We start from the raw sequence: 24,532 nt of genomic DNA, 5'->3' as shown, positions 1-24,532 counted from the left end.
TGAACAGCAAGCTTTGTTGAAATGTGCTGCATTTTATGATTGCTTGCGATGATAATTAAACAAATAGCTACATGTAGACAAACACAGTTTCATCAAGGCACGGCGGCCCCCTCAGCAGTGAACACACAAGAAAAAATAAGAAATAGCACAGACTTACCAATAACTAAACTTTGCTGTGGGTGAACAGGTGTGAAAGTCAAAAATCATTGTTGAACCCTCTGGAAGTGTTGGTTTAAGGGCCGTCCTCCTCTGATTAAAAGTTAGCCCAGCTGCACTGAAGTTTGTCATGGCTCTGCTTCCTTAGTCATGTTTTTCTTGGTCCTGTAGCAGAGCCATGACAGTCTTTGGTTATGTGTGGAGAGAAACATATTGTTGTCCATTTGACTATAATATACGTTCTCTCCAGTGTCTTGTCATTGACCCCATTCCTCTCGTTTCCTCGTTATGTTTCCCTGAGTGTTTAATGTCCCACACCTGTCCCATGTCGTTATCCCTCCTTTGTGTTCCTATATTTACCCTGATGTTTCTTTGTCCTGGGCTCGTGTATTGTGTATGTGTTCATGCTGTCGCCCGTGTTCCTGTGTCCTCCCTTGTTTGAGAACTGTGAGTTTTGTGTTTTTGCTTTAGTTTTATCCTGCCTTGTTTTATTTTAAGACGTTGTGTCGTGTTTTTTAGTTAGAGTTTTGCTGTTCTTGTTTTTCCTTTTGCCCCCACGTGGGAAGTCTTTTTGTTTAATACTGATTCTTAGTTTCGTTTTTCCCCCCATCGAGGGTGTTTAGTTTGTGTTTTTGTAAAGAATAAATATATCTTGTTTAACCCCTTCACTGCCTGCCTGCGCTTGGGTTCTCTTCCACCACGCTCTGACCGTGACAGAAGTTCCTCTCACTGCGGCTGCTAACGTCACTTGCAGGGATGCTGAGGACACTACGGGCCGGTCTTGACAGTAATGACAAGATCATCATTCTTCCAGAGTGCAGCTTTCCCTGCATACGTTTTCTATCACTAATATTTTGCTTTATCGCACTCATCTTACCATCACCTGCTGTGTTGTGACAATGAGAACAAGAGCAGAAGCACGTGCGCAGAACAGTTTGTGTGAAAAGTGTGTGTTTTCTCTCGTGTTTTTTTGTGGTCACAACGCAGCAAACACGCAAGCACACGCCACGGCACGCAAACTTGTTTGTATATAGACTATATATTTTTAGTTACAAACCCGAATCTGAGGATATTCATTAAACATTAACCCGACCCAAAGCCCGCAAGTTTTTCAGGCGCCATCGGGCTCGAGTCGGGTTGCAGACGTCTAGTGTGGGTTCACATCATCAGACGTTTCATTATTTAGTGATGCCAGTGTGTGTTTCCAGAAAGAGCTTTTGCTTTTAAAGTTGTTCCTTCGTCAGCCTGTTATAAACAGTTTAATGATTTCTTGAACAATTGAGCCAGATGAACTTTGATCCTGGTGAAGTTCATGAGAGAAGAACACACACAGAATATCAGATGAAGCACCTGTTGAGCATCTATCACACATATTTCTACATCTGCTGTTCATTCGGTTGATCATTATGACAGCTTGATTGAAAGGGTGCAGATCATGTGACCTTCACTGTCACGATCTTATTGGTAGTCACAGCATTATGTCACTTCATTTGCATAAAGTAAAACTCTGCTCATTTGTGTTGATAGAAACTGATTGAATGTCTTCTGGACACATTTTTCATGCAAATAACGGTTAGTGTGACGCTCCTTTATATTCTTGAATTTTCAGCTTCATTTTGACGCTGAATGAAAAACTGATTTGTGGACCAGACGGGATGCTCAATCAGAGTTTATGGTCGACTCAATCTTCTTTTCCAAGTTTAATTTAACATGAATGTATCCTATGAAGGTCCTTATTGTTCTTCATAAATTGTTAACTTATTACATTGCTTAGTGAAGAAAGAGAGCAATCTGACGTTACTGCAGAATAGATGAGTGGACAGACGGATGGATGGAGTGATGGAGGACAAAAAAAATTCTCATTTGTCAGAAGTGTGTAACCTGATGTAATGCAGAAATAAGAGGTTCTGTAGCTGTTTAAAGAAATGCAATAGAAGAATAATGACTTTCTCTTCTCTGTAGAGACCTGTGTGTGTGTGTGTGTGTGTGTGTGTGTGTGTGTGTGTGTGTGTGTGTGTGTGTGTGTGTGTGTGTGCGTGCGCGTGCGTGCGTGTTTTGGTAACATGTCTCCCATGGGTCAGTATAGCTTTATAACAGTGTTTAATAATGCATGCAGCCATCTCTATGTGTCTGTGTCTGACTGTCTTTAGGAACATGTCGAGGGGCAGAACTGTGACCGCTGTAAACAGGGATTCTATCATCTCCGTGGAGACCGTCTCCGTGGATGCGAGAAGTGCTACTGTTCTGGGCTGGCCAGCCTGTGTACAGAATCCCACTGGGACTACAGTAATGTATGAGACAAGACCAGCTCTCCGCTGTGTGTGTGTGTGTGTGTGTGTGTGTGTGTGTGTGCGTGCGTGCGTGCGTGCGTGCGTGCGTGCGTGCGTGCGTGCGTGCGTGTGTGCGTGCGTGCGTGTGGACTCACTTCTCATTAGTTACACATCCTAAATTTCTGCTTGACTAGTGGGATTCAGTTTTATTATGCAGGAATAGCACTTCTTACACACACACACACACGCACACACACATAGACAAACACACTCAACCTAAAGGTAACCCTTACACAAATCTGTTGACAGTCCGATTTAGAGCAAAACATGATTTGTATGTCAAATGTCCTCCCATGTTGGTTTTTGACAGGTTTCACTTGATTTGTGGGGACATCGTCTCTCACAAGTCTAATCAAACCTGCACACACACACACACACACAGAATTTAATCTGAGGTCTATAAAACCTCTCCTCCAGACACACTGAAAATAAATAACAAGAGATTCATTTTAAACTGTGTGTGTGTGTGTGGAGAGAGAGATGATTCATTCAGTTTTATGTGTGTGTGGGAAGGGTAAACCCTACGGTATGAGGACAAAATGTCCCCACAATGATGGCAATATCCAAAACCCTTGTCCTTGTGGGGACATTTTTTGGTCCCCATGAGGAAACAAGCTTATAAATCATACAGAATGAACTTTGTGAAAATGTAAAAGAGCAGACAGTTGTGTGTGATTGTTAGGGTTAGGGGAATGTTTTTTCATTTATATTAGGAAAAAACTTTAAATGATCTGTAAAAGCTATTTAAGTGTTGTCATTGAACTAAGAGGGTCTTCCTTTGGTTTGATCTAAGCCCTGTCTGTGAAACCACCCCTACAGAATTCTAATGAAGTGATAGAGTTGATATGGTGTTTATTCTAATAGCTTCTTTATATTATTGTAATGTCATCAGTGAGGAGGACAGCAGGCAGTGTGGGCTAGATGTCTGCTTGGGCTTTAAACGAAAGCCCGAACCCGGCCCGTACCCGAGATTGTTTAACCCGGCCCGACCATTACAGTTACATTTTAAGCCCGAACCCGAAGTGCGTTGAACAGCAAGCTTTGTTGAAATGTGCTGCATTTTATGATTGCTTGCGATGATAATTAAACAAATAGCTACATGTAGACAAACACAGTTTCATCAAGGCACGGCGGCCCCCTCAGCAGTGAACACACAAGAAAAAATAAGAAATAGCACAGACTTACCAATAACTAAACTTTGCTGTGGGTGAACAGGTGTGAAAGTCAAAAATCATTGTTGAACCCTCTGGAAGTGTTGGTTTAAGCGCCGTCCTCCTCTGATTAAAAGTTAGCCCAGCTGCACTGAAGTTTGTCATGGCTCTGCTTCCTTAGTCATGTTTTTCTTGGTCCTGTAGCAGAGCCATGACAGTCTTTGGTTATGTGTGGAGAGAAACATATTGTTGTCCATTTGACTATAATATACGTTCTCTCCAGTGTCTTGTCATTGACCCCATTCCTCTCGTTTCCTCGTTATGTTTCCCTGAGTGTTTAATGTCCCACACCTGTCCCATGTCGTTATCCCTCCTTTGTGTTCCTATATTTACCCTGATGTTTCTTTGTCCTGGGCTCGTGTATTGTGTATGTGTTCATGCTGTCGCCCGTGTTCCTGTGTCCTCCCTTGTTTGAGAACTGTGAGTTTTGTGTTTTTGCTTTAGTTTTATCCTGCCTTGTTTTATTTTAAGACGTTGTGTCGTGTTTTTTAGTTTGTGTGTGTGTGTGTGTGTGTGTGCGTGCGTGTGTGTGTGTGCGCGTGTGTGTGTGTGCGCGTGTGTGTGTGTGCGTGTGTGTGCGTGTGCGTGTGTGCGTGTGCGCGCGTGTGTGTGTGTGTGTGTGTAGATTCTGTGACTGATCTCATTAACACTCACACGTGACGTTCTCATGTCAAACCTCAATGAACGCGAGTCTGCGTGTTTAATGAGACAGGAATTATAAAAGTGTTTGAATGGTTTCAGATGAACTCTATCTTACTGCTGTCAATGTCAACTCCTCATATATCGCACACGCACACACAGTATTTTCACTTCAGTAGTCGTTAGAATTGAGGTTTAATTCACTCTACATATTCATAGGCTTTTCTTCACAGGTCACAGGAGAAATCAACACTTCAGTTCTATTAATATTGAATCAATATAGACTGACACTGAAGTATGGATTCTCATAAAATATATATTGACACGTTAGCTGGGAATTATAATACATTTACTTGTACGTACATTTATGCATTTGGCAGACGCTTTTATCCAAAGCGACTTACATGGTATTATACTATACATTTTTTTATAAAATGCTTTACTTCTAAAATGACATTCAGTTCATTCAATTGTTCTTCTGTCCTGTGTATCTCACATACATTCTCTGATATATACAGTATGTTATATGTTCTCTGATGTATTATACAGTTTTACTGCTGTTAGATCTTCTCTCCAAACATGAGCCACACTGTTTTTTAGAAATCTGAATGTTTGTCTGTGTTTGTTCGCAGGTGACACATATGTCTGGCTGGTATCTCACTGGAGCAGACGGGGAGGGGCTAGTGTGGGCGGTGCCCAGCAGAGACACGCCCAATCAGGTCACTGGGAGCCAATCAGATGCCCAGACTCACCTAAAAGCCCCATACTACTGGAGCGCCCCTTCCGCTTACCTGCACAAGAAAGTGAGTCAAGTGTGTGCGTGTGTGTGTGTGTTCATGTTTGTATATCCCGGTGGGGACCTAAACCTGAATACACACCAACACATGGGGACTCGTGTCACTGTGGGGACCAAAATTGAGGTCCTCATGGGCACAAAAGCTTATAAATTGTACAGAACAATATTTTTTACAAATCTAAAAATGCAAAAAGTGTTCTATGATCTTTAGGTTTAGGGATAGGGTTAGGGATAGGGGATAGAATATACAGTTTGTACAGTATAAAAACATTACGCCTATGGACTGTCCCCACGGAGATAGTAAACCAGACGTGTGTGCGTGCATGCGGTGAAGTGTCTGGCAGCACACTACACTGATGTTTCCTCAAGTGCTGTAATGATCAGACATCATTTATCATCATTACATTACTGCCTCATTTAGCCTTTTATTTGCCCTTGATTTCACTTGAGTGTCTGCAGGGAGACAGAGTGAGAGTGAGTGAGTGAGAGAGAGAGGTGTGTGTGTTTGTGTTGGGGGTACTTTAAAGATAATGGGAGTACAGGAAGAAAATGAGACGTGTACAAACAATCAAATGACCTGCTTTAGTTTCCAGACTCACTGTGTACTGAGCTGAAACTTTCTACATATTACTCACGTTCAAGAAAAATTAAATAACATTGTGTGAAGATTAATAAATAATAATAAAATAATAATAATAGTGCTGATTACACACGTGTACATGTAGACTTTATGGCATCATGTGAACATTTAGATTTGTGTGTGTTAAAACACACACAGTATTTTTTATTATGCACATTTATCCAGAAGGTGTTTATTAAAGTACCATCTAAACACAAAACTGGGAAACACTGTCATGATTGAATGCACGTGTGTGTGCGCGTGTGTGTGTGTGCGCGTGTGTGTGTGTGCGCGTGTGTGTGTGTGTGTGTGTGTGTGTGTGTGTGCGCGCGCGTGCGTGCGCGTGCGTGCTGAAGTCTCTCTGCAGCTAATGATGACATTACTCTGAGTTTAAAGTGACTGTCAGCCTTCATTTCACAGCGTTTTAATATCCAGACACACATTAGGCCGTTTAAATGAAAGCTCCGTCAGGTTCAGCGTCCTCAGTGAATGCATTGAGAACATTAAAAAAACATTTGAAGGTTAAACTCATGAAACCTGTCAGGAACAAATCTGTCTCATATATCACCTCAAATAAAAAAGAAAAAGAAATAAATAAGACATTATGAAAAGTAAATGGAACCCATTTTGAGGAGCATTAAGATGTTTTGCATTATTGGATTATTTTCATGCAGAAAAATCTCATTCTTATTACTGTAAAGCAAAAAAAAGCTCTATCATTTAGGCATGTACGGTATCTATGTATATAGTGTAATTTATGCTAAATGATTCTGTCCAGATGAAATTTGATTTTCATGACTGTATTAAAGAAAGAGGAATGAGGTTATGTTTGCATTAGAATAATGAGAATTGGGTCAATGCAGAAATAAAATCAGATGGACTTTTAATGAGCTTGATTTTCTTCATGCAGCATACATTAGACTTGAGAAGATTTTCCAGTTTGTGTTTAAAGAGATGACTTTATGCCTAAAGCACACAAACACACGTAATGCATACATGTCTTACGCTCCGAGCCTCTGTGACACACACACACACACACACACACACACACACAGACGGCCATATTTACTCTCTTTACAGAGCACACACACATTCTCACGGGTTCTTGATGAGATTCTTTCAATTAAATTCACAGATTACTTCACACACATTTTCTCTGTTTGTTGTGTAACTACACAGATTTGACAAGGTGTTTCACAATACAGTTTGTTTCTATGGAAACGACCTCCGTTAGTAAAATGATACGGAAGTGTAAATCGAGCTGAAGACAAACTTGTTCTTGTTTTTGGCAACAATCAGTAACATAAATCTGTGTTTTTTCATACAACAAGTGATGAAGATTTGAAGGTTGATTGTGTTTTTGGACACCTATTATCATTAGTTTGAGAACAAAGGTATTTTCACACAGTCATGTGTGTTTGTCAAGGGATCACGTGTGAATAAATACTGACAAGTTAAAACACACACAGTATTTTTTATTATGCACATTTATCCAGAAGGTTTTTATAAAAGTACCATCTAAACACAAAACTGGGAAACACTGTCATGATCTCACAAGATCTAATCTGATTGGGTGATTGTGTGTGTGTGTGTTTATGATCTCTGGCTCCTCTATAGCCACACATTCTCAGACTGCATTTCACCAGATGTGTAACTGTAACACAAACACACAAAGCTCTGTGTGCGTGTGCGTGTGCGCGTGCGCGTGTGTGTGTGTGTGTGCGTGCGTGCGTGTGTGTGGTCTCTGGTGCTGTGGTGCAGACATGAGGAGGGTAAGAGAGGTCAGAAGCACATGGCAGGGAATGATGGGTAAGAACAGAGGATGGGGGGGTTGGACAGAATTGTTTTGAAAGACTTCGATGGACGGCCTGTTTCTCATTTCCTGTAGGATGTGCTGTGGATGATGTTGTCATTTTCTCCCACTCTCTTTTCATTTTTCTATCAAGTCTACATTCGCTCTCTCTCTCTCTCTCAGTTGAATGTCTGTATGTGGGCTTTTTGACTAACACGGAAACAATCAGGTTAATTTCATTTCTGGATTTCATGTGATGTGATGTTTTGATATGAACTCTTTTATACACACCAGACGCCCAGATGTCTTGACTTTCATTAAAGCACTCAAGATGCTCTTTAAACCATTGCATCCATCGTTCATGTGTGGATATGCAGAATGTTTTTACAGAAGTACAGTGGAAACATCTTTGTGTGACTGGAGTAAACCGTTTCATAAATGAATGATTCAATGTTCTAATTAAAACAATTCTTCAGAAGTGATTCACAGGAGGCGGTTGCCATGACATCACAGGTCTGATGTCAGAAGTCACTGTTCTACATGAGACATCTGAAGAACACGTCCAGGAGGGGGGGGGTATTTTTGTGAGATTCAGCTGAATGTCATTTCTTGGATGTCCACATCACTGTGAAGCCTAAAGTGGAATTATGTTGGTGTGGACATGAAGAAAGATCTTCTCTTATCAGTTCCACATGAGAATAGATGTTGCGAGGTCTGTTCAGTGTGAATGTTGTGTTGGTTATAGAGATGTAACCTCTACACACACACACGGAGCACTGAAGTAAACCCACATCAGTCCTGTGAGATGGGTTTGTGTAGGATTGTGTGTGTGTGCGTAGAAGTGAAGGTTGTGGAGATGTGTGTGGTGGTCCTGATTTACCCTGAAGCGTAACATAGCCTAAATACAGCAGAGACACACACACACACACAGAACATGTATGTGTGTGTGTTCGTATCAAGCATGTTGAACTGTTTTCAGCCTTTTTCTTAAAGAACACAGAGCGTTTTTAAGCTGTGTGTGTGTGTGTGTGTGTGTGTGTGTGTGTGTGTGTGTGTGTGTGTGTTTTCAGCTGTTGTCGTATGGAGGCAGGTTGATGTACAGTGTATCTGATGACACTGATGGTCGTCACGTCTCCTCTGGTCCTGATGTCATCATGGAGGTAAAGTACATCTGTCCATCGTCATTCACACCTGCAGAGTTTCATCACAGAAAATCTTTCAAATCTCTGCTACCAGACAATCAAAGCAGACCTCAACAAAACGAACACTTTTGATAAGGTTAGCTGATGAGAAGAATATCTTCCTATCATTCAGAAATGTCGTTCAATATGAAACGATGTGTTGCTTTGAAACCCAATCATGACAGAGCATCATGAGGTCATTCACAGCAGCACACCTCGCTGTTTAGTCTAGAACTGATGTGAGTGTGTACATGTGAGATGCTTGAACTCATGTTGTTTACTGTGTGTGTGTGTGTGTGGATCACAGCTGTGTTTATGTTTGTGTAAGTCTTCTCACAAGCTCACATCAGTGTGTGCGTGTGTGTGTGTGCGTGCGTGCGTGTGTGTGTGTGTGAAAGCATGCTTGAGTATTCATGTACTCTACCTGTGTTTGTGTGTAAGGATTTGTATACATTTGTGTGTGCTTTGCTCAGTTGGTGTGATTCAGAATCTTCTTTATTTGGCCTCATGACTAAAGCATTTCCTTAAATTTCATTTATTCATGCAGCTGCATATAAACAAACGGATTCCTGTACTCTCAACTATTATACAAATATATACTTTTAAATACAAAGATGTTTGGTTTTGACAAAGTTCATTTGACAATCATCTCTTTCTTTTCCTGTTGTTTCTCCTAAACAGAGAAGACGTTAGGTTTAATGTCACATGTGTCTCATGTAGAGTCTCAGAGGAGATCTGTAAAATCAGATTAGTTTGAGATCTCAATATAAAAAGATTTCTGCGCTCCACATTCATTCTAAAACTCTAAACTTTCAGCGCTCGTCTCATTTGTGTCTGTTTTTATTTCTGCTTATCAGGAGAAAACACTAATAGGTCTCCTGAGCTCTAAAAGAGCAATTTCTGAGCAATACCATTACTCTGAGATGCCAATCTTGTTATTTTAATACATGCATTAAACGTGCGTGCGTGTGTGTGCGTGCAGTTTCTATGCCGGTGTTGTGTTTCTCTACAGACCCTTGCAGATTTTTATGAAGTATTAATGCGATATGCAGCAGGTGTGTGTCTGCGTGCGTGCGTGCGTGTGTGAGATGTGCATGCGCTCCTGTGCTCAGGTGTGTATGACAGGTAATTATTGTTCGTTAAGCCCTGTTTTGCATGTGCATACCTCATTAACTCAGTGCAAATAGAGAGTACAGCTCCCATAATTCCTCAATCTTCCTGCTGTGTGTGTGTGTGCGTGCGTGTGTGTGTGCGTGCATGTCAATAAACGCTGATTTTCCCAGCAGTCTGTGTGGTGGAGAGGTAAATAAACCAGCAGAATGAATCGTATCCCATAATGCTCTCAAATGAGTCCCCTCACTGTGTCAGAGATGAGATATATGGGTTACCTGTTATTGCATCAATACACACACACACACACACACACACACACCTGCACAATTCTTCACAATTAAATATTTCTCTGCAAACATTTCACCTTCCATCAAACTCGTGTCTCTCTGCTTTTCTACACACATACACAATATTACACACATCTGTCTGTCTGTCTGCTTCTCAATCAATAAATCAGCTTTTATCGACACATTCACACACACACACGTCTACACAACAACACATGTTAAGATTTAATGTTGTTGTTTTTTCACTGACACCAACCCTTTTTATTTAAAGAACTATTATATTGATTGTTTTTATGATTTATTTAGTTTTTAAATGTCTCTAAAGGGAAGTTTGGCCTGATCTAACTATTAAACTCAGTAAGTCACGTTGTATGACACTGTTGATTTCTTCATGTATGATTGAGGAACCTGAAGACTGAAGTGAGAGAGAGAAAGTGATTCACACACATTGTTGTCCGTTAGGGCGATGGTCTGCGTTTGATTGACAGCAGGTCTTTTGTGAGGGTGTCTGCGGCCGAGCGGAGGATAGATCTTCTTCCAGAAAGTTTCCAGCATCAGGCGTCAGGTTTGGCTGTCAGTAAGAGAGACTTTCACACTGTACTCAACAACATCCAGCGTGTGCTCCTGCGGGCATCTTCCGGTCAAGAACACGTGAGCGCCATCTACAGGTCAGCTCCGCTACTGCGGCCCGTCCCAGAATGGAGAGATTTTGAGGGATATTTTTCATTTCCCCTTCATCAACATTCAACAACTGAATAAATGAATGAATCTCTCTCTGTGTGTGTCTCAGGTTGGGTACGGTGAGCATGCACGTTGCTGCCGTGGACGCTCGCAGCGGTGTTCAGGCCCGTGCTGTGGAGGTGTGTCAGTGTCCTCCTGGATATGTCGGCACTTCCTGTGAGGTAAGCGAGTGAAAGGAAGTGACATAAAAACGTGCTGCGTTCTAAATCATGTTGTGCATTTAGTTCTCGAGCGTTGATGATCACTGGAAATAAATACATCCTGCTCATACCACATCCACCATGATGGCTCCTCTGTGCCTGTCCCGTGGCCTCATGAGATAACACTCTTGACACATCCACTGGGTCATGAGGGTAGTTTATGTGTGTCCTGATCAGTGTTGGGCAAGTTACTCTGGAAATATAATTAAATTACTGATTACTCCTTTTAAATGTAATCAAGTTACTGGTCAGATTACTTTATTTCAAAAGTAATTAGTTACACTACTCGTTACATCACTTCCCCCCACCCCTCAAAAACACAAAATAACCTCTTTAGCCTTCTCAAGACTAAACTTTACGTGCATACTCTACTCAATCTCGTCTTTAATTCTTTTAATACATTCTTCCTGCTTATTCCATACTAAAGCCTGGCATAAATAATAATAATAATTAAACTCTGTGACATTTTAACTTCAAACATTCATATGTTAACTAGTATTTCTAAACCTGCATACTCCATAATGTAAAAAGTCTCTCCTTAGTTTCTTATAACTTGTATATCTTAACTAGTGCTTCTGCATATTTCTAGGATGATTTCTTCGTCATTTAACAAATATAACAGCGTTAGAGCAGCAAAAACTCGTCTGACAAAACACAACATGTTGCTAATAGCAGCCTGGCACTGGACAGTAGAAGTTGATTCATTGCTCTCCGTGCCCGGTGACGTCACTTTCTCCAGAAGTTTAACCGGGCTGTACTGCCCTTTCAGCTTGTTTTCAGAGAGGGTTTTGTTTACCTCCACATGACCGACAACGCGCAACAATGTTCTTGTCTTTGACAGAAATAAACTCATAATTATTATTTTATTTCCAGCTACAGAACACATACGTTTCTCTCGCCATGCTGAGTTTCGCTGGTAGTACCAAAGATTGTCTTGTGAGAGGGAGATGTATGGGTCTGTAATACTTACAACTGGAGCATAAAGGCACCTCACGAGAGGCACCTCAGCCAATCATATCCGGTGTCTAGTCTCCTTGCGCGGCGATAGCATCGTCCGTTACTAGTTTTTAGCTTAAGGTGGCAGGCTTTCCATGGAGTGGCTTTGGTAGTACTTTTTCCGCGCAGGCGCGTTTCAGTTTGATGACGTCACGTGTGCGACAGGCAGGCATCCAGACTTTGAAAAAGCTATTTCGCTTTTTACAATTTTAATGATAAAATGATACAACGGCAATGATGCAACGCAGCTGTAACTGTCAAGAATGGTGGGTGGTGAGAGACACGGAGACAGAGGACCCAGGTGCAGACAGCGGGTAAGGGGTTAACACAAACTTTAATAAATAAAAAGCAACAAAACAAAGACCCACGTGGGGGTAAAGTAACAAACATGGAAACAGGAACAAGACTAACTAAACTAACAGGACTAGACTAAAACACATCACAACTACAAAATAAACTAACTCAAAGACAGGAACTCACCACATTACACAAACACGACACAATACAATGAACCAGCACGAGACAGAAGACACAAGGGCATTATAAAGGGGATAAATCAAGAGGGGACAGGTGCAGGACATGAACTAATTAACAAACAATAACGAGGAGACGAAAGGGCGGGAACAGAGACGCCACACCGGAGAGTGGAAGACCAACAGGGACAAAACGTCACTCTCCACATAAAACAAGAGGTTCTATCATGGTTCTGCCACTAGGCCAAGAAAAGCAAGACAAGGTGGGCAGAACCATGACAGTAACGTATAGTTACCTGGGCTTGGAACTATAATCTAATTACTATTTTAGGAATTATAACGCTTTAAATTACTCCGTTACCAAAAAAGTAATCAAACTACAGTAACGTGTTACTGCCCAACACTGGTCCTGATTCATGAATACTGTGAATGTTGACGTAATGCTTATAGTTTAGTGATGCTGTACAGTACGACACATTTGGCCACAGTGGAGATCTCTTTATGAATCTCAGATGATTGTTAAGATTCCCGGCCGGGACAGCAGCATCACATGTACAACATCTGATCTGCTCAACACGCTCCTGCTTCACGCTTAACTGCTTGATGTCATCATCAAATCAGACATTCTGTGATACTAAATCAGAACACCAGGATTGTTTTTTCTTTAACAGACTCACAGACTTGCCGCGATCATTCATCTCAGTGACATCTGTCATATCAATCCCAGCTTTCATGTTTATTTTGCTCAGGAGGAGACTCCCACTTACTTTAGTGACCAAAAGAGAGAAAAAAAGAGAACTTTAGACACCTGACATCATCGCTCTTTATTCAAATATTTTAATAAAGAATCATTAAAGTCGATGTAAAACAGAAGTAACGATGGGAATCTTCTTCTTTGGTTATTGCATCCTTAGTGTATAGCGCCACCTACTGTACATTGCTGTTGTGCAGTCATGTTAATCATCAGTGTTGTGCAAGTTACTTCCAATCTGTAATACATTACAGATTACTTGTTACTGTTATTTAAAAGTAATCCCTTACCTTGCAATATTACTCAGAATTGTAATACGTTACATGACTCCTGTATCACTTTTGAGTTACTTTCACCAAAATAACTACAGAAGTAGAACTTAACATTCAAAAATTACAAAATGTTTTGAATTTTTGTATTTTGCCAATCAGCCTCTTTATTAGACTGCTGATTTCTTGAATTAACAAGGCTACACAAAAATAAATACAAAAAAATACTAGATTAAATGCATTTCAATACAAAATACTATTACAAAATAATAGTAATTTGTATTTCAAATGTATGTATTTGAAACACTACCCATCCATGCAGTCTAATAAGGAGGTTGATTGGCAAAAAGTATTTTAGTTTGAAAAAATTAAATGTATTTTGTATTTAAATGTGTTTAATCTTAGTATTTTTGTATTTTCAAAGGTATTTAAATACAAAATAGTCCCATCCCATCACTGAACTAGATTATATAGAATTCTAGCTAGTCATCATGTAAACGTTAGTTTACCTTGTCATTGCTGCTGGTCACAGGGATCTTGCTAACTAGCTTCCTGAAAGCAGCCCAATGACCCCTCAAAACCCGCCCAAAAGGAATGAAAACTAGCACAATTATTTTCCGGTGTCAAATCAAAGTTAACAACTGCAAAAAAAAGTTTGTATTGCTATATTTACTTATCTGAATGGTTTCCTAGGTATTGTATATATTTTTTGTTCTGTTGAAGTCAAAAGATGTTTTGGGGGATTTAGGAAAGCAAACAATTCTGGGTCACCTTTGACTACAATTATGTTTTTTTCTGCTATGGTAGTCAATGATGCCAAAGAATTTTCAGTTAACTTTCTACCAAATATTTTTGTGTTTAACCGAACAAAGAAATTTATACAGGTTTGGAACAACTAGAGGGTGAGTAATCCATAACAGAATTTTAGTTTTTGGGAGGAGTGTCCCTTTAAAAAAGATCCATGTGTGCTCGAGGCCACGCACGGAAATGGACGAGAAACGTGTTTTCTCTTAGAAAGACATGCAAAAACTTGCTGAAGAAACAAGCATGGTTAAATGTATTGCATATGTATAATGTGTACAAGCACCTCAATGTTTTAGTTGTTCTAGACTGCTTATAGCTGCTCAAATGTGATATTTGGCAGCCGGAAGAATCAACTGTTGTACTCTCACACGTGATTTCTTTCATTGTGTAACGTGACATGCACCTTACGAAACATTGGTAAAAACATCATTCGGATGCATTGTCTAATACCACCGCTATATTTTCCTCTTTGGTTGAGCTGAGCTCCCGCGTCCCTCCCTGTACTGTAGCCTGTCTGTCAGACGCTCGTTCCCCACACTTTTGACAACGGCCCGGTCCTGGAGTTGCCAGGTATTCATCCGAGTATGAATACACATTAAGAATCTCATCAGTTAACATTTATCCTTAGAATATAAATAAACATTTTAGCGACCGCAGTACATTATGAAAGTAGCCCAAAAACCCGCAACCCACGGCTCCATAATTTTTCCCGCAACTGCATTTTCAAAATAGCCCAATTGTGCAGGAAACCCGCGACCCTGGCAACACTGGCGCTAGGGCTTAGAGCGAACCGGGCGGGGCCAATAGCCTCGGACCCTTAGCTCAGAGACTGAAATCATGCCGTGTTATGATACAAAATGCAAAGTTCCACCAGCCAGAGGGAGATGAATGACACCACACGCGTCTATTCACCAACAGGAAATAGAACTTGCAGGATTTTTGATTTGTTAATGTCTCGCGGGCGAAACATTTGTTGTAACGCAAGCATTACTGAACATGTACCGAGTAAAATATTACTGAAAATTGATTAGTAATGCCTTACACTACTGCGTTACAGCAAAAAGTAATGCGTTACTGTAATGCATTACTTTTGTAACGCATTACTCCCAACACTGATTATAGATACAAACATGCGGCGATATTAAACTCTACCTATACTAATTCCCACATTGAGAACTGATTGGATCATTGGAAGATGGGTGTGGCTAATAAAATGGAGGCAGATTTGCGGTGTGTTCCAAATGGGACATATCGCCCTCCGAAGGGCACTTCATGGCCACCATACTGAAGGGTCGTTCCAAACCCAAGTGCTCATAACTGGCCACTTCAAAGGGCTCTTTGGAATAAAGGATTTCAAAGGGTACAACTGATGGACACTTCACGCCCCCGTGATTCTTTTCATGGCGACGGCGCCTCGTATGGGCATGGGATGATGACGCAGAAGGGCACTTCAAGAAACAGTTGTTTGGTCCCCTACACCTTCAACCCTTTTATAGCTGTCACTCCGGAGGGTAATTCCTTTGAAGGGCTTAGGGCATAGGGATGAGCCCTTAGAAATGGAGCACAGGGTTGAATGTGAGTTTGCAGTCAGTCGTGGACGATACTCCCCACCGGAATCACCATCTGCACCCTCTCATGAAGAAAGCTCTGCCCTCGTGACAGGAAGTGATGAGAAGTCGTTTCGAGGGGGGAGGAGCTCCATGATTTGAGTGAAGGTTGAAAAGAAAATAACTTGCAATGACAGATCCTAAAACATCTCAGTGGTTTTGTTTTGTCTCAAGGTTCACACCAGAAACGTTTTTACTGAGGCATTTTTATTAAAGCTACTTAATTATCATAATTGACTAAGGCCTAGTCCTGGCTTAAAGGCGCAGTTCTTAATTAACAGCGGCCACTAGCGTTGTATTATAGATTTGCCGTGAATCGTCAGTCCAAACACGACGGTGGCCACCACAGTACAAAAGATGTGGTTCTGATGTTGACGCAGGGAAGAGATCATGCGGGCATTAGAAAGACCGTAGAAAGAGCGATGACTCTGTGGATTTTAAGTTTAAAAAGAAGACCTGTTTTATTATTATAAAGACTTTCCAGCAGAGACGAGTTAGGACTAAGTCTTTTAGCAGATATACTGTACTCACAGATATCTATGGAGATACTTCCCAGCAGAGAGACGTTGGAGAGAAAGATCGTCTAAAGATCACCCCCGAGGAGGATGCTTTGATTCGGATCAGTATGTGAGTAACATACTAACATACCAAGATATGTTGTGACGGAGCAGTTTTGAGCGTCATTGTTTATCTGGAACCGCTTTAATATTGTACTCGTCCAGATACTGGAGAGAGAGAGCGAGAGAGAGAGCGAGCGAGAGAGAGCGCACACGTTTTACTCTTTTACTCAATGATGAATAAACTTTCAGTTAATCCGCGGGTCACATGCGTTCTGCACCGGAGAGCACGATCCGTATGGATCACGGATCATCCCTCGATCAGTTTCACCACGATACCGCAGCGGAGAGGAAGAGGAAACGCACGTTGTAGAGTTGTTTGTCCGTTTAGGGCTGCTGTAGAAAACATGGCGGCGAATTCAATGTATGTAGGCCCGCTCTGTATGTAGATATAAACATCTTATTCTAAGGTATTACAAACATAATGGTTCATTACGTAAGGACTTTATACACCTCTGAAGAAATAGTTTTGTATATTATATTGTATTTATGTCAATAGATCCTCCTAAAAATGCCATATTGTTCCTTTAAGCTAAGCCCTGTCTGTGAAACCGGGCCATAGTGCTCACTTATAAAAACACTACAATATTCCATAAAAAATATGATTTTTGATGATCATGCCCTCTTTAAAGATCGTGTATTCATGTTGTGTAGTTGTGTTTGGAGTGTCTGCTTTGAGGAGAACTTAAGAAGGTTTGACAAAAAATGACCCAAAACACATAGTCCAGGAGAACGACTGGAAAACATAACCAGCACGAGATGATCGATAGATATTAATAACAGATATAACAGTTTTTCTGTGGCGTTGTTGTGTATTGGAATAAAAGTGAAGAGTAAAGCTTCATTACACTTGTGTTGACAGAAACTAATGTTCTTCATCGTGAAGTAAATGAAAACTCGGCAGTGATTCAGTCATTATTCTGACAAATCCAGCTCCTCTTACACTTTACTACTCTCAGTCATGTTCTGATCAATATTTCCAGACGTGATGTTGTGTGTTTCCAGACGTGTGCTGTGGGTTACCGCAGGGTGAACGGGACCGTGTATCGCGGTGTGTGTGAACTCTGTCACTGTCACGGACACGCCGAGCGCTGTGATGACATCACTGGACACTGCCAGGTAACATCAGCTCTGAAGGGCTTTGTGTTGTTTTTCTTGCTTTCTTCACACTGATTGGACAGAATCGATGTCCTGTGCTGTGATTTGACATCGGTGCTTTTGTGAGTGTTGCTGCTGTTCGCCTCATAATCACACAAAACTACATTAACACAATAACACAAACTGATGTCAGTCACAACATACACTGTCTGTCTCTCTGCTTATCTGTCTGTCTGTCTGTTCATCTGTCTGTCTGTCTGTTCGTCTGTCTGTCTGTTCATCTGTCTGTCTCTCTGTTCATCTGTCTGTCTCTCTGTTCATCTGTCTGTCTGTTCATCTGTCTGTCTGTTCATGTGTCTGTCTGTCTGTTCATCTGTCTGTCTCTCTGTTCATCTGTCTGTCTGTTCATGTGTCTGTCTGTCTGTTCATGTGTCTGTCTGTCTGTTCATCTGTCTGTCTCTCTGTTCATCTGTCTGTCTGTTCATGTGTCTGTCTGTCTGTTCATCTGTCTGTCTGTCTGTTCATCTGTCTGTCTGTCTGTTCATCTGTCTGTCTGTTCATGTGTCTGTCTGTCTGTTCATGTGTCTGTCTGTCTGTTCATCTGTCTGTCTGTCTGTTCATCTGTCTGTCTGTTCATGTGTCTGTCTGTCTGTTCATGTGTCTGTCTGTCTGTTCATCTGTCTGTCTGTCTGTTCATCTGTCTGTCTGTTCATGTGTCTGTCTGTCTGTTCATGTGTCTGTCTGTCTGTTCATCTGTCTGTCTGTCTGTTCATCTGTCTGTCTGTTCATGTGTCTGTCTGTCTGTTCATGTGTCTGTCTGTCTGTTCATCTGTCTGTCTGTCTGTTCATCTGTCTGTCTGTCCATGTGTCTGTCTGTCTGTTCATGTGTCTGTCTGTCTGTTCATCTGTCTGTCTGTCTGTTCATCTGTCTGTCTGTTCATGTGTCTGTCTGTCTGTTCATGTGTCTGTCTGTCTGTTCATCTGTCTGTCTGTCTGTTCATCTGTCTGTCTGTTCATGTGTCTGTCTGTCTGTTCATGTGTCTGTCTGTCTGTTCATCTGTCTGTCTGTCTATTCATCTGTCTGTCTGTCCATGTGTCTGTCTGTCTGTTCATCTGTCAATTCAAATAGCGTTACAGAAAGGACAGAAATACTTTTTGTTTTGCTAAAGCATTCAAGTGACACAGGAAATAATTTTCAACCGCTGAACAACTGTATGTAAACAAACAAGAAAACATTGAGAAAAATAGATAATAAATGAATACTGCTACAGAAAATGTGTTTCTCTCTCTCCATCAGTTACTCTGTGGATGTAAATTCAGAGTAAATGTCACAGGTTGGTTATTTGTATGCAAACACCAATGAGGTCTGGCTCAATCTGACCTCTGTGTTGAATCATGTGCAAGATAAACAACAAACACATTAACAACCCCCTTGACTCATCAGTCAAACATCAGCAAAGCAACACCTGTAAAGGTGACCTGTAGCTCTTATCCAGTTTGTACAGTAGAAAGGTCATTATATCTATGAGAAAAACCCCACAATGTAAAAAAAACTTGTGTGAGTGTATTTTTGGTTGTGTGTGGTGGTTAAATGCTCTTCAGCTTCAGAACACACGGGTCATTATTGTAGTTTTATTTTTAACACCAAGAATTTAAAAACATGAGTCAGTCAATGAGTGAAAGACTAGAATTATAAGGATGTTAACAGCAATAAAATGATTCGCCGCTGGAAAATATGCAGATATTTCACTTTAATATTTGAATGTTTTTAAGATTTCATTCCATTAAACTCACAAAATGCAGTGTTTCGCTCATCTTCTGAAGTCTCTGAGTAAACCTGATGAATTTGTGATGTGTGATGGTTGTCAGTACACGATCCGTCCGCGCATGCGCATAATGACGTAGTAGAAAACGCGCATGCGCAAATGATAATTCTGTTTTGCGACGATTTATGACACTGCACGATCTGTTGCACGCTTGCGCACCTTTGTACCTTAGTAAATAAAGTAAAGATACTCAAAAAGTGTACTTAAGTACAATACTCAAGTAAATGTACTTCACTACTGTCCACCTCTGGTCTCATGTCACTTGTGTGTGCACACTATGCGTTCTTTCAAGTCATTTCTGTTGTCAGTTTGAAATACTCTGTAACGTTTCCCCAGACTTGTTTGTAGTTCTTTCTTCATGTAAGTGCAGATAGTCTCGGCACAAATGCATATTATGTTCCTTACTGTCTTCTGTAAACACCATTGAAGGGATTATTTTCCTCATTTAGATTATATAGATAGATATATTAACCTATATAGACCCATACTAATACAAAATGACTCGATTTAAAGTTAACTAATATTAGCAGCTTTTAATAAAAAAACGACACAAACCGTCTTTGACAATACTACTGACCTCAGATCGAAACACGGCAAGTTAAGTAGGCCTAATGCCATGCAGCAATGAATCGCAAAGGGGAGTATGGAGGAAACTGAAGGTTTGCAGTGACAGACTCTCAAGACTCAGACTTTATTCCACATGTAACCAAAATCGTGTATGTTCATGTAACAACTCCTTTATTATTTTGGATTGGCAACCACGTAAACACATCGTAATGCGTAGCGTAAGATACATTAAAAACATCAAAATAGACCCGCCGTGAACTGTTAAATGAAAAACACAATGTAGCCTACAAAAACATGCCGCCAGTTGTGCCGCCCGCCTGGCCGTCAAGTGTTTCATAGCATGCGTGATACCAATAGTGTAGGGAAACGGAGATCACAGAACGGATCGTGCACTGACAATGGTAATAAAAACACAAAGTTAAACCCATCCTGTACACAAACAGTCATTCTCACAGAAGATGCTGTCGACGTGTTTGTGTTGTAGGACTGTAGGAACCACACAGAAGGAGCGAACTGTGAGCGATGTGCTCCTGGTTACTACGGAGACGCCACCCGGGGAACAGCCAATGACTGTCAGCAGTGTGCCTGTCCTCTTCTGACTCCATCAAACAAGTATCTGTGATCAGAATGTCATTAAACTAGCTTCAAAAAACACACCGCTCACTTATAGACTTATAAATGATAACATTTTGAAATATCAATTATAATTCTAAAGAAATGTAGCATAGTGACACAGTAATGTTGAGTGTTAAATCACCGTGAGTAATCACACAATACCAGTACTGGTTATTGGTGAAGTTAACATTAGCTGAAGCTTGTGTCAGATGCACAGATCCCCATTAACAACACAAATACACTAAAGTCACCGGTCAGTTATTATTACATTCAGCCATCATATCAATTGTCTGTATTTACTCTACACGCTCAGCTTCCTTCGGTACCGTATATGTTTCAGTGGAGTTAATAATGGCCATAGCACGCTGAGTTTGTGTCCCAGAATCCAACAGCTGACCACAGCTAAAGAAAGCGCCGTGAGCATTCCTGAGGTGTCCCGGTGGAGGTCCGGTGTCGTCTGAAATAACCTCACACACACGACCTGTGGATCAGACGTTCAGACACATCACACTGATGAAGAATGCTTCTCATTCACCTCTCTTTTCTTCTTCTTTTCGGCCCTTTGTTGGCTCAAAAACATCACAGTTTCAGTCCCACGTGTCACCTGGACGGCAGAGGTGAGGTGGTGTGTGACCGATGTCCGGCCGGCTACACCGGTGCACGCTGTGACAGGTAAGACCTCCACACACATCATGCTGTTGAATGAAACTGATTCTCCAGTGACCTGTGTGTGTGTGTGTGTGTGTGTGTGTGTGTGTGTGTGTGTGTGTGTGTGTGTGTGTGTGTGTGTGTGTGACCTTAGGAAACATGAGTTGTGTTTTCTGTGTGATTCGTCCATTTTAAAGACAGTGACCGAGATGATGTGTGTGTCGAGTCACTGCACAAGCTTTCACTTAGAGTCAGGAGGTCTGATCCTCTTCTCTATGGACTCTGATCAGAAGCCGTGCGCGTGTGAGATATTGTGATCAGTAGCATATGTCTGTAGTCTCGTGTGTAATGTGTCTGTTTGAGCAGACTTGTCCAATAAATCCTAATCTCTGCTCCATATGGATCTCTCTCTCTCTGCCATACGAAATGAAAAGCTTGCATTTAGAAGATCAGATCATTTCATCTTGTGTGGTTGATACAGAACAACCCAGTTTACTCATTGGCTCAAGTGTCATTTCAATCTGAAATCATAAATATGCAGACATCGACGTCACGATTAAGCGCTTCAGACATGTTGGAGTCTTGTAATGGTGAACATTTCAGTTGCTGTTGTCACTCACAGTAGAAATCCATGAGTTCTTCACACAAAAAAAGTGAAAATCTTTGAAAGGTGAGAATGTTTTTGTTGTTGTATGTATGAACTCATCAGGTTTTTGTGACCGGCTTTGACCGTTCCAAAATGAGGCGGACGACTCACGGCCCATAGAAACAGATGATAATGAGGCATCTATATGTGAAATCATGTGAATGATCCGTCAGTCATCAATGTTTGTTTCTCTCTGTCTGAGGGTCAGTGATGATGTGTTATCATATGCAGTATTGTTGCATCACTGATGAAGGCTCTCTGGTGTTCTCACTGGAGCAGATGGAGTGGGAGCGTGGCAGTGCCAGTGCTGAGGGGGGTAAACGCTAGCTGGCACCAAAGCTCTCCACACTGACCCATTAGTAATGTGAAGAGAGGAGAAAAAGAGGCAGATGGAGAGAGAGAGAGGGACAAACACACATTAATGGGGCAAGATGGGAGCGATCCATCACTGCCCAGACGAGAGCTCAAAAGCCTCTGTCCCACGAGACACCCTGAAAGAGACGTGAAGGACATACTTCACACAAAACTCTAAACCTGAGATTCTGACACATCCCACATCTCTCAAATCTCAATTGTTCCTGGTAGACGGTGGTGACTTTCAGCGAAGTTTTCTTCTGGAAAACACACTCCATAATCTCCAGATCTCAAACTGTGCTTTACGTTTCCCATCAGGCGAATATAAAGTTCTTCTGAAACCAAATGATCTGAGTTATGCTGTCACAACGAATCTACTGTACATCCAACTTTTTATTTGCTGGTCATGTCAGCATGATAATACCTCAGTGTTCACACAAACAGACCTTTACTGAGCCTAACCTCGCTGTTTGTACATGTACATGATGGAGGTGTTGTCGTGTGTCCCATATGATCATCAAACTCTTCTTGAACGTGTTCATGACACACGGCGTCACTGCTGCAGTGCGTTCAGTGTTCAGTGATGATGCTCATCTGTCCTGTAGATCCGCTGATAGAGAACGCACGCACACACACACATACTGAGAAACTTGTCAAAGTGAAGTGCACATTTGTCTGGCAAGTGTGTGCATGTCAATCATTATACATCAGCAACACGTCACTGTGATGCTGATGACACACACACCTTATATGAGACTGTCCTCCAATAAATAAAAAAGCCAAGGGTTATTTGTGTAAGCATCTTATTACAACCTAAATATTACACGGCTGGTTGGAATGCTTGATTCTGATTGGCCAGTCGCGACATTTGCAGGTTCGTTATTCCCAGATAACAACCGCTCAAAACTGGTAACCCGGACACAACAAATCATTTTGACAGGTTTTTTGGACAAATTCAATATAAATATGTCTTTTCATAACATATATGACATTATATTTACAAACGATTCAACCAAATTGAATGTTCGTGACGTTTGAACGTCGTTTCTTACCTTAAAACCGAAACTAAACGGCTTTTCCTCGCGGAAGGTGTGCATTCGGTAAAAATGAGCTCATAAGATATTCAAAATTCACATTTCATGTCCAGTTTGTTTCTCATGTGGCAAGTGGGCGTGTAATAAGCGGGATCATGTACAAGCAGCCAGTTGTTATGGCAGAAATAAGCCCCTTCAGTGAGACACAAGACCCTCCGCTTCACGTCCTGATCACACTGTCGGGGGATTATTTCACCATAACAACCGGCTGCCTGGACATTATCCCTCACATAATGACATTTTAAAGGTAAACACCCACTAAACACCTCCTGCTGGTGCTCATTAGTAAATGATCGTGTGGGTCGCGTTTGAGGGAACAGATAAATATCATCATTTAAATCAGTTGCCATATAAACTGTGATAATTCTCTCTCTCTGTATGAGTGTGTGTGCGTGCGTGTGCGTAAGAGTGATTGGAGGAGATTTCTGCTCAGTTAAGAGCTTGTGATGTATGACAGGATAAATCACTCCCACTTTCACATCCACTGGCCTCATTCAGCCGCGCTCCTCTGTGCTGGAAAATACCACAGGGCTTATGTTTCCTCTGACCCTGCTCGACCACCGGACACACACCCGAGCGAGAGAGAGAGAGCGGAGAGGAGAATATGAGTTTGGACGAGCAGCAGACAGACAGACGGGAGTTGGTTGTATAAATAGGCGGGTTAAAGACAGCTGGTCATCTAGTCATCAGTGTTTAATGTGTTCCTCTCACAGGAGCACACAGAAATAGACATACATTAGTCTTCCTTACATCTAGAGTTCAGAGGTGTGCGCGCGTGTGTGTGTGCGTTCATGTTTGTATATCCCGGTGGGGACCTAAACCTGAATACACACCAACACATGGGGACTCGTGTCACTGTGGGGACCAAAATTGAGGTCCTCATGGGCACAAAAGCTAATAAATTGTACAGAACAATATTTTTTACAAATCTAAAAATGCAAAAAGTGTTCTATGATCTTTAGGTTTAGGGATAGGGTTAGGGATAGGGGATAGAATATACAGTTTGTACAGTATAAAAACATTACGCCTATGGACTGTCCCCACGGGGATAGTCAACCAAAGCCTGTGTGTGTGTGTGTGTGTGTGTGTGCGTGTGTGTGTG

At 41.4% G+C, this 24,532-nt stretch overlaps 1 protein-coding gene across 1 annotated transcript in view; it reads left to right on the top strand.

Annotated features, from left to right (window-relative positions):
• lama2 (laminin, alpha 2) overlaps positions 1-24,532 on the top strand; it is a 134,712-nt gene that overhangs the window by 49,148 nt on the left and 61,032 nt on the right. The window contains 8 exon segments of the mRNA XM_057352085.1: positions 2,307-2,447; positions 4,969-5,139; positions 8,614-8,703; positions 10,587-10,792; positions 10,915-11,026; positions 17,588-17,701; positions 20,558-20,685; positions 21,274-21,360. Of these exon segments, the coding sequence (XP_057208068.1) occupies positions 2,307-2,447; positions 4,969-5,139; positions 8,614-8,703; positions 10,587-10,792; positions 10,915-11,026; positions 17,588-17,701; positions 20,558-20,685; positions 21,274-21,360 (1,049 nt within the window).

The sequence above is a fragment of the Triplophysa rosa genome, linkage group LG15 (assembly GCF_024868665.1).
Source record: "Triplophysa rosa linkage group LG15, Trosa_1v2, whole genome shotgun sequence".
Classification (NCBI taxonomy): Eukaryota; Metazoa; Chordata; class Actinopteri; order Cypriniformes; family Nemacheilidae; genus Triplophysa; species Triplophysa rosa.
Note: the sequence above shows the minus strand (reverse complement) of the source record. Positions and strands in the feature narration are given on the sequence as shown.